The 12,617-nt window shown below is 34.5% G+C and overlaps 1 protein-coding gene across 2 annotated transcripts in view; it reads right to left on the bottom strand.

Moving 5' to 3' along the window:
- The window catches only part of NOXY38 (tetratricopeptide repeat (TPR)-containing protein), a 171,534-nt gene that overhangs the window by 25,068 nt on the left and 133,849 nt on the right, over positions 1 to 12,617 (bottom strand). For both annotated transcript variants that reach the window (XM_089815084.1, XM_089815083.1), the window contains exon 19: positions 3,410 to 3,592. In XM_089815084.1, the coding sequence (XP_089671210.1) occupies positions 3,410 to 3,592 (183 nt within the window). The remainder of the gene's footprint in view (positions 1 to 3,409; positions 3,593 to 12,617) is intronic.

Here is a 12,617-nt window from a genome sequence, read left to right on the forward strand (position 1 = left end):
TGGAAAAGAGCTACTATCTACATCAGATCAATCCATATCAATTTGATGGTACAACCATGTTCCTTCTCTTGGATTATGGAGAGAAAACTAAGATCACAAACCTTGCAATTCATAAATCTTGGTTATAGGACTCAAATCTGCTTGATGAGATGATATCAGGCTGACAGAATAAAATCTACAAACATGAAGAAGATTTGCATTGAAATTGTCATTGCTTGAGATCAAGAACAATAGAATCTCCCGACATCCTAGTGTTGGGAAAACTCATTTTGCAGCCTCAAGGTGACTCTTCACCCATCCGAGTGGGAAAGAGTCCTTAATAACAACCTTGAGATTGCATATAACAACAGATTTCACTATCCTACAAGCCTTGGCAACAAGCATCCTAGATTCCTTAAGTTAACCTATCTATGATTTGGTCAAATCCTCATTAAGGAAAACCATAAAGGGCAGCAAAAAAAGTTCAACCTTGAGATTGCGTATAACAACAGATTTCCCTATCCTATGAGCCTCGGCAACAAGCATCCTAGATTCCTTAAGTTAACCGATCTGTGATTTGGTCAAATCCTCATTAAGGAAAACCATAAAGGGCAGCAAAAAAAGCTTACGCCTTTCCTTGAGAGCACAGAGGCGATTAACGAAAAATTTGAATGGAAGAAATAAAGTAGAATCATAACTGAATCAAGCATGATGAAGGATGACCCCAGAAAGGCCCAAGTAGTCCCCAAAAATGAAGCACCCGCTTTCGGAGGGTCCTGCAATAACTATGGCATGTCACAAACTCACGGATAAAGCTATCTGAATCTCTGAGTACATTCCTCCAAACTTTTGTACTAAACCAAAGCCTCTACCTCAACTGGCAAAGGATCACTATCATTTCTACCACAAACTGAAGCCCGGGAGTTAAGATATTTTTCCATTTTACAAATGAGGTTCTCATGAAAAGATATCAGTTCAGTGTGCCTTGACTTAAGCTCTGTAACAACAGAATCTTTAGGGCAGGTTTGTTCAATGCTAGCATTTAACTGAACGAATGTTTGTGTTCAGCAGTCGAGGATAAAACCTTCTCTGAGATATCATTAACAGTGGCCCTGAAGACTACATTCTCCTCTAGTTTAATTTAGATAAACGGTCAAAAACCTCCTGCGAAGAGGCTTCAACAACCCGTTTTCTTTCCCGCTGAAACATTTAGAGAGGAGTAGAGTTGACTAGTGTACAGCAACCAAGCTTAGAGGAAATGAAGGTAGGCCCACAACAACAAACAAATTACAGATAAAGCCAGGCTAAGAAAAGGCGACAGACACCAGGCATGATGAAATCGACAAAGAGCAAGACAACAAAGACACTAGAATGAAATGCAACAACAATCAACCAGAGAGCAATGTCGGGAAAACGAAAACAAACCCGAACAAAGGCATTTCAAATCTGCAACACCCAGCACAAAGAATGGGAAAGACAACAACTGCAAAGGAAGCACAAGCAATCCAACACTGTCTAGCAAAGCAAAGAGAAGGGTGTTGGCAGAGATCAAAGCTAGTGACATGAAGAACAACTCAACCACAGCCAGCAAACAATGACAACACTCATAGAGCCCACCATGCAAGACAAAAACAAACACACAAACCAAACACCAATGTGGAGGCCAAGGCAACGTTAGCAAGACACCATCACAGAAGATGCAAGGGGGCAAGTCGACGAAAGCCTGCTCGTCAAAAGCCAAAATGAGAAAAGACGCTTAACATGCAATTGAGGAGCAGTGATTACAAATCTACAATGATTCACAGAGAGCAGCAACTGATTACAAATCTACAATGATTCACAGAGAGCAGCAACTGATTACAAATCTACAATGATTCACAGAGAGCAGCAACTGATTACAAATCTACAATGATTCACAGAGAGCAGCAACTAACATAAAATAGTAAAAATAATGAACATATAATAATAATGCTCAGCAATTATGTGCATAAAGGCACCAATTGATAATCTAAAAGGCAGGAATCTCGATGAGCAAAGGGTGGCACTTAAACAAAAGCACATAACAATTACTTTGTGAAAGGCTGTGATCAGTTTCAAGGAAAAGAAGTTAAATATAAAGAAGAGTTATGATTGTTTTGAATGGAACATTACTCTTCCAAAGGATGTATCTATCCCTGAGGAGGCATAAGGATATATAGATATAAAATGTAATGGTGAAATGTGGACAAGATTGAGCGAAGAATGTTAACTAAAGAAGAATAAATCAATAAACCAGCATACGCATATGCAGATCCAAGAGACATATACAGGTATAAAAGGTGAAAGAGAAAAGTAAAGAAGAATGTGCAAAGAGTTTAAAAATAAAAAAGAATGAATCAAGACACCACCAGAGGTATATGCACATCCAAGAGACCTATATGCAGTTCTAAAAAAGGCATATGCAGATTTGAAACTGAGTGTAGAATGGAGCAAAAAAGGTTAACTCAGATATACACCAGCATATATATGAGTATATATGCAGATTTCAAAGAGGCATAACAAAATTTATGCATGAAATAGATATAGATGAATTCATGATGTCAATTTGACAAAGAACATGCATGATTTGAGTAGAACAATGAAGTGAATAGAACAAGCATGGGAGAAAATATTTCTCCTGTGCATTGGTGCCAATGAAGATGTTAAAAGAGGATTATAAAAGAAAAATATTACGCCTTGGTTCTGTCCTGTAAAGGTTTCCACGTAAATTGTGTGCTCTTGTTATTAATATTTTGTAATTGATGTTACTGTGATTACAAGTTGAAAATGTAAAAGACTGTAGGCTTTTTGTTTAAACAGTGAATTCTTAAAGGATGAACTGGCAAATTTCAATTATCTATGCAATTGTTTATAAAACTGTTAACGCATATGAAAACTTACTTTACATAACCAGCACTTGCATTTTTTAATTTATTATTTTTGGCCTGATGCATATTTTCCTCATATAGGTTGTTAGAGAGGACTCCATATAACCCTCACTTTTAAAACAATTAAAAACATAGAGCTTTAGAAGGTTGTGAAGATTCAATTTAATGATTGCAATGGAAAGACGATAAACTAAGAGGCAAAGTACAAAAGATAGTGTATCATTTCAGCAAAATAAAATTATATTCAAGGGGTTCTGGACTGTCACAACTTGATATTTATTACAAAATGAAATTATGTATGAACAAAAAAGCTCCCATACTGTTTGTATAAACTCTAATCTGGCATAAAAAAAGCCAGATCTTACTAAGAAATGTCACACAAGCCTTTCTTATGCCTTAATAATACTCTGTCCACTAATATCATCATATTAGGAACTGCAACTTTTACGCTTTGAAGAGATTCTTTCGATACCTATTTTCAAAGAAAATTTTAAACAATGAACATGCCAGGTTTGAGGACTCACAGCCGTTGATGGTAACTGGTTTGCTCCTTTTTTTGAATGTGCACCCTTCCCCTTTTTCCTAGGCTTGTCTCCAGCTGGACTGCCAGCTTTTGTGCTAGGAGGTGCGTCATGCCCTAGAAAACAATTGAAAAAGTGTGCTATTGCACCTCCCAGATCATGATCTTGAGTTTCCCTTAAAACACCCTGAAATAAAAACGATAATAAGAAATTAGTAATAACACAAATCCCAGTGAAACCTCTACTATAAACACAACCATCAATCTATAAAAAATCAAGAAATGTAATACATCACATGGTGAAAATTCAAAAACATTATTTTTTTTTAACGTTTCTACCATTTCAAATATTTCGTAGGGCTATAACACATAGAAATGTTTCATAAACTTTGAATTATCATATTCACAATAGAGTGCATTAACATATCTATTGTGCCAATAGAGAAGCATTCCAGCACATGTAATGATCATAGATTATTGGTATATGGTTCTTGCTGAAATCTTCGAAATCATTTGAACAATATATTAAAAAACAAAGAAAAAAAGTAAATAATATATAACAATATATCAACAAACAAAAAACAAAAAACAAGGTAAATATATAATAATATATAATGCACTAAAAAACGAATAGTGAAAACTTAATAACAATATATTGAGATATAATTTATTTTTTTAAATACAAACTTTAAACTAAATCAAAACCTTAAAAAAATCTAAATCTAAATGTCAATGTGCTTGCTCCTCTCTAGGCTTGAAATTCAAATCAATTACAGATCCCTATCATTGTCTTTTAAGGTGTTTTGTGATTGTTATTTATTTTATGGTAGATTTACTGCCACCATCACCTACTATAATATCCACCTCTAACAATGAAATTTGATATCTAATCACAATAGTTGGTAATCCTCAGTAAATGATTAAAGAATGAAATGATCCATTGATTACTACATATCTCGATTATATGTCAATATTCTCCATCTATAATAAATTATTTACAAATAAATACACATAAGTCTTTCATATATTAACTAGTCAATTAAATATTTTCATCAAATTAGTTACTAAATAAGAAACTACAAATTAATAAAAAAATTACTGGACCCTAAATAATTAAATAAATAAGCTAATCCCTAAACAAATAGATTACCTATAAAGAAATATTTTAAGAAAATTAATTAAAATAAATAGAAGTCGACAAATATAACTTGTCACTCGGTAACATGTCAGGTCATGTGTCAAAAGGACACAACCCATTAAGAATACCGGCACTATAAATAACTAGTTAACCAAATGAACGGTGGGACATGAGAAATAACGAAAAAATACACCACTTGATGGCTATAAAGAGAAGATCACCAAATAACAAGGGGGCAAAATAAATTATAATAAACATTCAATATTCAGAAAAAAGAGACATTCGCGTGATAGAATACATAAAGGATAATGAAGTTATTAAGGAATATAAATTATTCAAATCTTTGATCAAATAAACCAAAATGGAATTTAACAAATTAAGACTAAAATAATCATACTTCCATTTAACACTTCCTATAAAGGAAAAATACTCTAAAGATGCCAAGTCGGCAAGGATAAGACAATAAACATTTTATATAAGGAGAGCTAAAATGGGAACCACGTGAAGGAGCTTAAAAATTGAAGATAGTTTCTTTTTAGTTGTGGCTACAAAGACATGCGGTTATTTTCTGCAGAATGCACTTGGAGTAGAGATTTTTGCAGAACCTCTCGGCTCAATTGAATGATTATGAAGGATTAAAAAAACTCTGTATTCGAATAAGAAAAGATAGAGACCCTAGCGTGATTATATGGATAGGTACTTTAAGACTAAATATAATCATACTTCCATTTGACACTTCCTATAAAGGAAAAATACTTTAAAGATGCCAAGTCGGCAAGGATAAGACAATAAACATTTTATATAAGGAGAGCTAAAAAGGGAAGCACGTGAAGGAGCTTATAAGGTAAGAAAAAGTAATAAATTTAATTTATAATTAGATTTAGTTATATTATTTTCAGTTCCATGTCTTAAAAGTATTATATGTATTATATTTATTTTATAATTGAGCATTGAAAGTGTAATATAAATTTATTTTTAAGGATTTAAAATAAAGGTACACACACTTAAAGCATTCTTTATATAGAAATACAACATGACATTGAATATACAAAGATTGTGTATATGTAATCAACATGTAATGGAATCACATATTAATGTTTTTACTTATGGATGTATAATGGAATAAATGATTGAATGAATATTATATCTTGATCGATGTATAACTTGGTGGAGGGCATTCATTACAGATGTCATGGAATGACCTAGTATAACTTGGAGTGCATTCATTGTGAATGTCAATAGTGTGATCCAGTAACTTGGTGGAAAACATTTGTTACAAATGTTATATCAGATAATTGAAGAGAGATTTGATAACTTTCTTAATATCCATGTAATTTATACATGACACATGCAATTAAGGTGTAATGTCCCCATTTTAGCAGTTGACCAAGTGTGTGTGCGTTAGCCTTGTTCTACATGGTCCCGAGGGCTAATGAAGGGTTTAATGGGATCCTGGAGTGTTTTGGCCTAGTCATTTCCAATTTGGGCCAAAACGAAGTTGATTTACTCAATTTCAGGCATACTTACTATTTTTAGTAAGTCGACAGGACACAAGTGTAGCTCAATTTTGGTGATTGGATTTGATACTCCTCGGTGAGAGCTTTTCGATGAGCTATCACTCGCATTATTCGGAGTCCGATTGCTAATACATTTTAATGCCTGAAGTTTTACTAAAGTAACGTCTAATTTAATTGTAAAATATTAAAGTGTTACTTTAATATTTATTTTATGGGGATGTGTAACCAAGGGAGACATAAAGGGTATTTTAATATATGTTTCATATACTACACATCTTTTATCCCACATTGCTCATATGAGTTGAGTGGACCCTTGGAAATAGAATAAAAGGAAGCATTTGTGGCTTCATTAGCCAGGTTGAATATGAGAAGAAATTGGTGTGTGAGTTGCAGCTCCGTTCTTGGCATTTGAGGACGTTTATCCTCTCTTGTAACATTCTAGACGTCATTCCCTTGGGGTTTGGCCTTTGGAATTCTTTGTTATCGGCTTCATTATCAGGCAGCTTAGTTGCATTTCCAGCTACAGGCAGAGTTGGTATTTTGCTCATATCTTCTTCACTACTTGTCCGACGCTTATGCCGCTTTGAGGGAATGATATTACGAAGGTAGTGGACTAATTGAAAGACAAAGTACTGTAGTAGCAAATTCGAAAGCATGGGCTGGAGTATTATGTCAATAATGCTGAAGTAATTAGTGAGTTGATAAATCTGCCATGTATTTGTCGTTATGAATTCTGAAAATAACATTTAATTGGCAGCAGTTCATTTCCACTTTGCATATTATTGTAGTTTCTTTCTTGTTTATGTTGTATGATACCAATTCCATGCACAAAACACAACAAACAAATAAACATTTGATTTCTGGAGTTATAAGGAGTTTAAAACATTAAACGGAGAAATAAGAAGTTGAATGCAAACTGTTTGACATAATTCCTTTTAGCAATTTAGTTTAGTTTTTTGGGACATTCAGGGGTACCCATTACATAAAGATAGAATAGTTTGATTTGTTATGGTTTTGCCAATTATTTTTGTAGATATTACTTGTCCCTGTTTAACTCTAATAGTGGAGACACTATACCTAGCCAAAGATAGAGGACTACTAGCACCATTGTTATTGTATCCTTACATCATGTAACTTTTAGTTGGAGAAGTTCTCATATAGGTCATGAGTATTTTATTCAGGTCAACATGTATTCAAAAGGAAATCCTCATCAAGGCACTATCTAGCTCACTAGTGAGAACAACAAAGATGTAGAAGGTGTCAAGAGAAGACAATGAGCATTCGATAATATTAGGGTGAATTGTTTTCGCAATTGTGAACATATTTTTACAATATCTATGAAGTTTGGTGTATTCTGGATTTCATTGATGAAATTCAATGAACATTATGATTAAGCTCTTAATAAATAATATCTAAACAATAATAGCTATTTTCCATTACATCCTTTTTAACAGGCGCATGGAAACATGTGAATGTATCTCCTAAAACCTAGAAATTATATTTTGACAAGGAAACAATGCAAAGATGGAGATCGAAGTAGGTTGACATGTCTCTGTAGAGCAAGGTCTGATAGTTAATGCTAGAATAAATGTGATTCTCTCATTTGCATAGACTTAAGTTTACTTAAGCAACCAACATCACGTTATTAGAATTCAAAAATATTAGTACATTTACCATTTTATGGTTCATGTAGATAGTTAGGTAGTGTGATTCTCTCATTTGCATAGACTTAAGTTTACTTAAGCAACCAACATCATGTTATTAGAATTCAAAAATGTTAGTACATTTATCATTTTATGGTTCATGTAGATAGTTATTAGTAACACACACCTAATCACATCTTTGTTATATAATTATCTTCTCATTTGGTGATATAGCCTAGTGTTGCTTCTATCATTGTGAAGCTGGTTATTACTTGTAGACTATGGATTTTTGTATGGTTACACCAATATGTTATCAAAGCCTTCGACCTACATTCCCTTTTATTGGGAGAAAATCAACCTGGATTGTTGAGGTCTAGGGGGTTACAAATTGGCAATATAAGCATCATTTCAATTGGTCTATCTTAGTCAATTTTAGAATTATGTTCTCGCTCATAAAACCGATTAGGTTGGTGGATTCATTAGTTTAGTAGGCTTGCTCTGTTATTTGTTTGTAGTTTCATTTAGCACCAACAATTTATATCGTGATAGATGACATCTTTTTGCATTCAAGATTTGTACAATTCCTCTTGATATGACCGACTAAACAAGGTAATAATTCTCAATATCTGTCTCTACATTTTATGCTACTATGAACATTCTAGGTAATGAACAAAAAATGCCTTCTCTTGAAGGTTTTGCATATCATCTCACAAGGAAACAAACAAGGTTGGCAAAGGTGGGGCACATTCATGACTTCAAGGTCGCAAGTGCTTCTTGCAAAGGATCAACTTCCAAATTTATCAAGTGGTCAAGCAAAGAAACAACATAAGGTTTCTAAGTCCAATCAAAGAGTTAAGGATTCTCCTATATAGCATATCCCTGAGTCCAAGACCTCTTCTAAAGAGAAACCATCACAAGGGAAAATCTAGTGTGCTTAGTGTGACAGATTATGACATGATAAGCATAGGTGTTATGCTAAGAATATTGAAGATCTTACACACCTTGAGAACAACATTTCCTCATTAGCGTCTCCTCCTCCTTCAGCTTCTCAATTGGTAGCATCTTTAACTACACAAGTCAAGGAACACAAGATTTTAAATGGAATGAAAGGTAAAGCGCTATGGGCTTGAACTATTCCTAAAAACAAGAGATGGCTTCTTGATTCAGGTGCATCTTATCATATCGCATCTTTGGATATGTCATCTTATTCTGAGCCTTGTAGTTCACCTACATTTTGATGGGTAACAATACATAAATGAAGGTTTGTGGCAAAGGTTCTATTGGTATGGGTGAGAGATCCTTCAGTTATATTCTTTGTCTACCCTCTTTGATCACTTCTTTCCTTTCAACTTATAAAATTACTTGTGTTGCACACGGTTACATTACAGACATAGAAAATAGAGATATCATTGTTACAAGTGTTGAATTATACATCATAATTGTATTATTTTCCTTGTTCTTGATGATGATATTACTCTGTCTATCAAGGGCAAATCATGTTTGTAATGAGAATTTTGGTCATTGGAACCTTCATGTTCTTGAGCGTAGTACTAAACTCTTGCCTCTTCAGTTTTGAGTTCTAACCTTGAGTAGATTAATCATAGTTTTCAAGATCGTAGGTTGTGGGACGAGTATTTGGCAGTTATTTCAAACTTGTTTGTAGAGTCTCATCTTGCAAATTTAAAAGACAAACATGAGGGGACATCTCTCCTCTTTGATGATAGCTTTAGTGAGAGTGTGATACATCTTCATTGTCTTTAGGGACTGAGATTGATGAGTTTCCTCCTCCAGTGGATTTTTCACATTTCTTGGTTGAGTTTCATCATTATTGTGTGGTGAATTATTTGAGTTGGGAGGCTCCTACTCATTTTCTAGAAATTTTTATTTGTAGAACGCCTTCATCCTTTCAAATGAATATTAAATGGCTTCTTTATCCTCTCATGGACTTGTTTCTACCAAAGAAATGTGTTGCTTGCAGGCACTAGATCATCTTTTGTTTTCAGGCATACTTCATCAACATTGGAACTTACTTCATTATGAGAGGTTGCACATCTTCTCTCACTTTCCTTCATATAGTGTGGTACTTAATTGTATATACAATATGTCAATAGTCCTTTGGGTTGTATTTGAATCCTCTATGCATTATCTGGTTTGTTTCCATTCTCTCTTCTAAAGAGGAATTTCCTCATGTGGCTTTCTCCTTTGCTCTATTTGTGAAAGATCAAATTGCATTATATTTGCATTGTGCATGGGTACCTACCTAACATTGCACGTACCAAAAATGCGAGGTTACTTGATTGTATACATGATGTATGTAGTTTTTGGGAGTACCATTGAGTCCATATATCAACTTGTTTGTTTCCTTTCTCTCTTTTGGAGAGGATTTTTTTCCCACATAGTTTTCTCCTTTTCTCTGATTGTATTGCATTTAATTTGCATGGTACATGGGTTCATAGCATGGCCTAGTTGTTGGGATGTATTTTGCATCTTGATTTCATATTGAATTATCTTCTCCCTAAGTTTCTCTTAATAGTGAGTGTCGGAGTAACAATTTGATTTTTCCCATTTACATAGACTTAATTTTTACTAAGGAAGCCAACATCATAATATAACATTTAAAATTGTTAGTCTATTTTAATTTTCATAGTTGATGAAATTAGTGTAATCACTTGAAAATGGGCTAGTCTAACTAACAACCCTAAATCATTAAAATTAATCAAAATTGCCCTAAACCAAATCAATCTCTTAATTTTGTTAGTTCGATCAATCAATCTAATAGTATAATTCATCAAAATTTAGTTAATCAAGTAATCAAATATCAAAGCTTAATCAAGATGATCAATTCATCAATTAATACTCCAAGCCCAATCAATTAAATCATTAGGCTAGTGTAATGTCCCCTTATCCACACTAGGCCTTCTGGCACCTTGTTGGTCTATCTTTCCATCCGGATAGGCTAACGAAATTTATTTTGAGGATGCCAGCCAGTCACAGGATTCTATTTGGTTTCGTAGGAGAGATAATTAAGTGTGGAACTTCCTCTAGCCTCTAGTTAAGTCACTTTATTTTATAAAGTTGATTCATAAAGTTACTTTATGATTCAAAATCACTTTATGACAAAAGTAACTTAAGTGACTAAAAGATGAAATTGGTTTTTTATCCCACATTGCCTAGTTGTTGTATTTTCCCTCACATCGACATCATAAAGGCAAGGAGCTACATGGGAATTCACACCATGAAAATATATCAGTATATTGATTATGAAATCAGTTGCTAAGTTGTGTTGTGATATTGCTATCAAGATTTAACTATGTGATTTTTGAGTCAAACTCATTGACCCATGTTTCATGAGTAGTGATTCAACATGAACCCATCTCTCATGAGAATAAATGGAACACTTAGCACTCATTGGATTTAGGTAATGCTCACAGGGGTGAAGCACTCGGACTTCCCGGGAGGTCACCTATCCCAGTACTACTCCAGTCTAAGCACACTTAACTACGAAGTTTCCTCCATGGTTAAACCCAAAGCTTGCAATCCCATTTGCAAAACCTTCACCAAGTGTTGTGCCTTATGAACCATTCATTAGAAAGCCCCTTAAGCCCATCAATTGATAAGTAGGAGATAATTGCTTAGTGGTGACTAGCATTCTTAAGGATGAAACCCCTTAAGGAAAAATCGAGAGGCTGGATGTAGCCCCAATGTCTCACCTTGTGCACTCAAACTAGAATTAGTGATAGCATGTTTAAGGCAGTATGAAATCTGCTTGAGATGTATGGAAGATAGCAGAGTACAGTCAGATGAAGTGAAAGTTTTGGGGCTGAATCTTGGTGTACGGGTATCAGCACATCAGATAGAAGTCGGGCTGGCAGATAGGGAAGACAGTCAGACCTCAAGCAGCATGGCAGAGGTAACACTTAAGTCCTATTGTGATATTGCGTGAGTTGGGTTGTGCCAATGTGGTGGTCTCTTCCTAAGGTCGGAATCATATCGCAGGTCCTCGTTGGGAATTAAATATTGCAGAGTTATGTGGGAAATTAACAATCTCATTCCCAGCTTGCCGTGAGCTCCACTGACTTCAGCACGTTACGTCTACAGGACAGAGCCTATACGGGTGTGATTCGGTTGGTATTGAAGTGCAGCGTTGGAACTAAGTCAGAGAGCAGTTCTGGAATGGCTTGATAGGGAAGAGGATACGGCAGTGACCAGTACGCTTGACTCCTGACCACGGCATCCTCTCTTGGTGAAATCAGGTCTGTATACACCTAAAAAGTTTGCATATACAGTTTGCTGTGTATTATGTTAACTTTCTACATGAATTTGGAGTTCCATCCATGGTGTCTTGTATATCAGATTTTAATTTCTGTTACTGTTGTAATCAACACTGTCGTTCTATGCAAAATTAATATTCTTGTGCCACCATTAATGCACGTTCTTTGAAGTCACTAAATCATTTGTTTGGGTATCTATTTCATGAAATTCTGCTAATAATCAGCAAAGTGATGTTACAGTAGTATCATTGTTTAATATCTGGGTTGCACGCCAACTGTTTGTCAAAATTCCACTAGTCAAAGTTTAATTTCTTTGGTCAAACCAAGCGAGGATTCCTCAAAACAATTACTTTAATTCTCCTAATTTACATCTCATCACTAGGAGACAAATGACTTAACTCTCACAAATCAAAGGATAATCACATTAATCAAGAGAGGATCAATCTGAACCACTCTTCAAGGATGAATCAAAACCATCCAAATCCCTCTCAAGTCTATAAAAGAGATTCATTCAAGGCTCAATTGAGATCCAAAAGTTTGCACTTACATACCTATATTTTGTCAAACTGAATTCACTTACCATTATAGCTTACTATCATGATCATCTAACTTAAACTTATTAATAGAATTGTCATTTCATAGC

This window comes from Cupressus sempervirens, chromosome 2 (assembly GCF_028749045.1).
Source record: "Cupressus sempervirens isolate cs-2001-9-10 chromosome 2, ASM2874904v1, whole genome shotgun sequence".
In the NCBI taxonomy this organism is placed as follows: domain Eukaryota; kingdom Viridiplantae; phylum Streptophyta; class Pinopsida; order Cupressales; family Cupressaceae; genus Cupressus; species Cupressus sempervirens.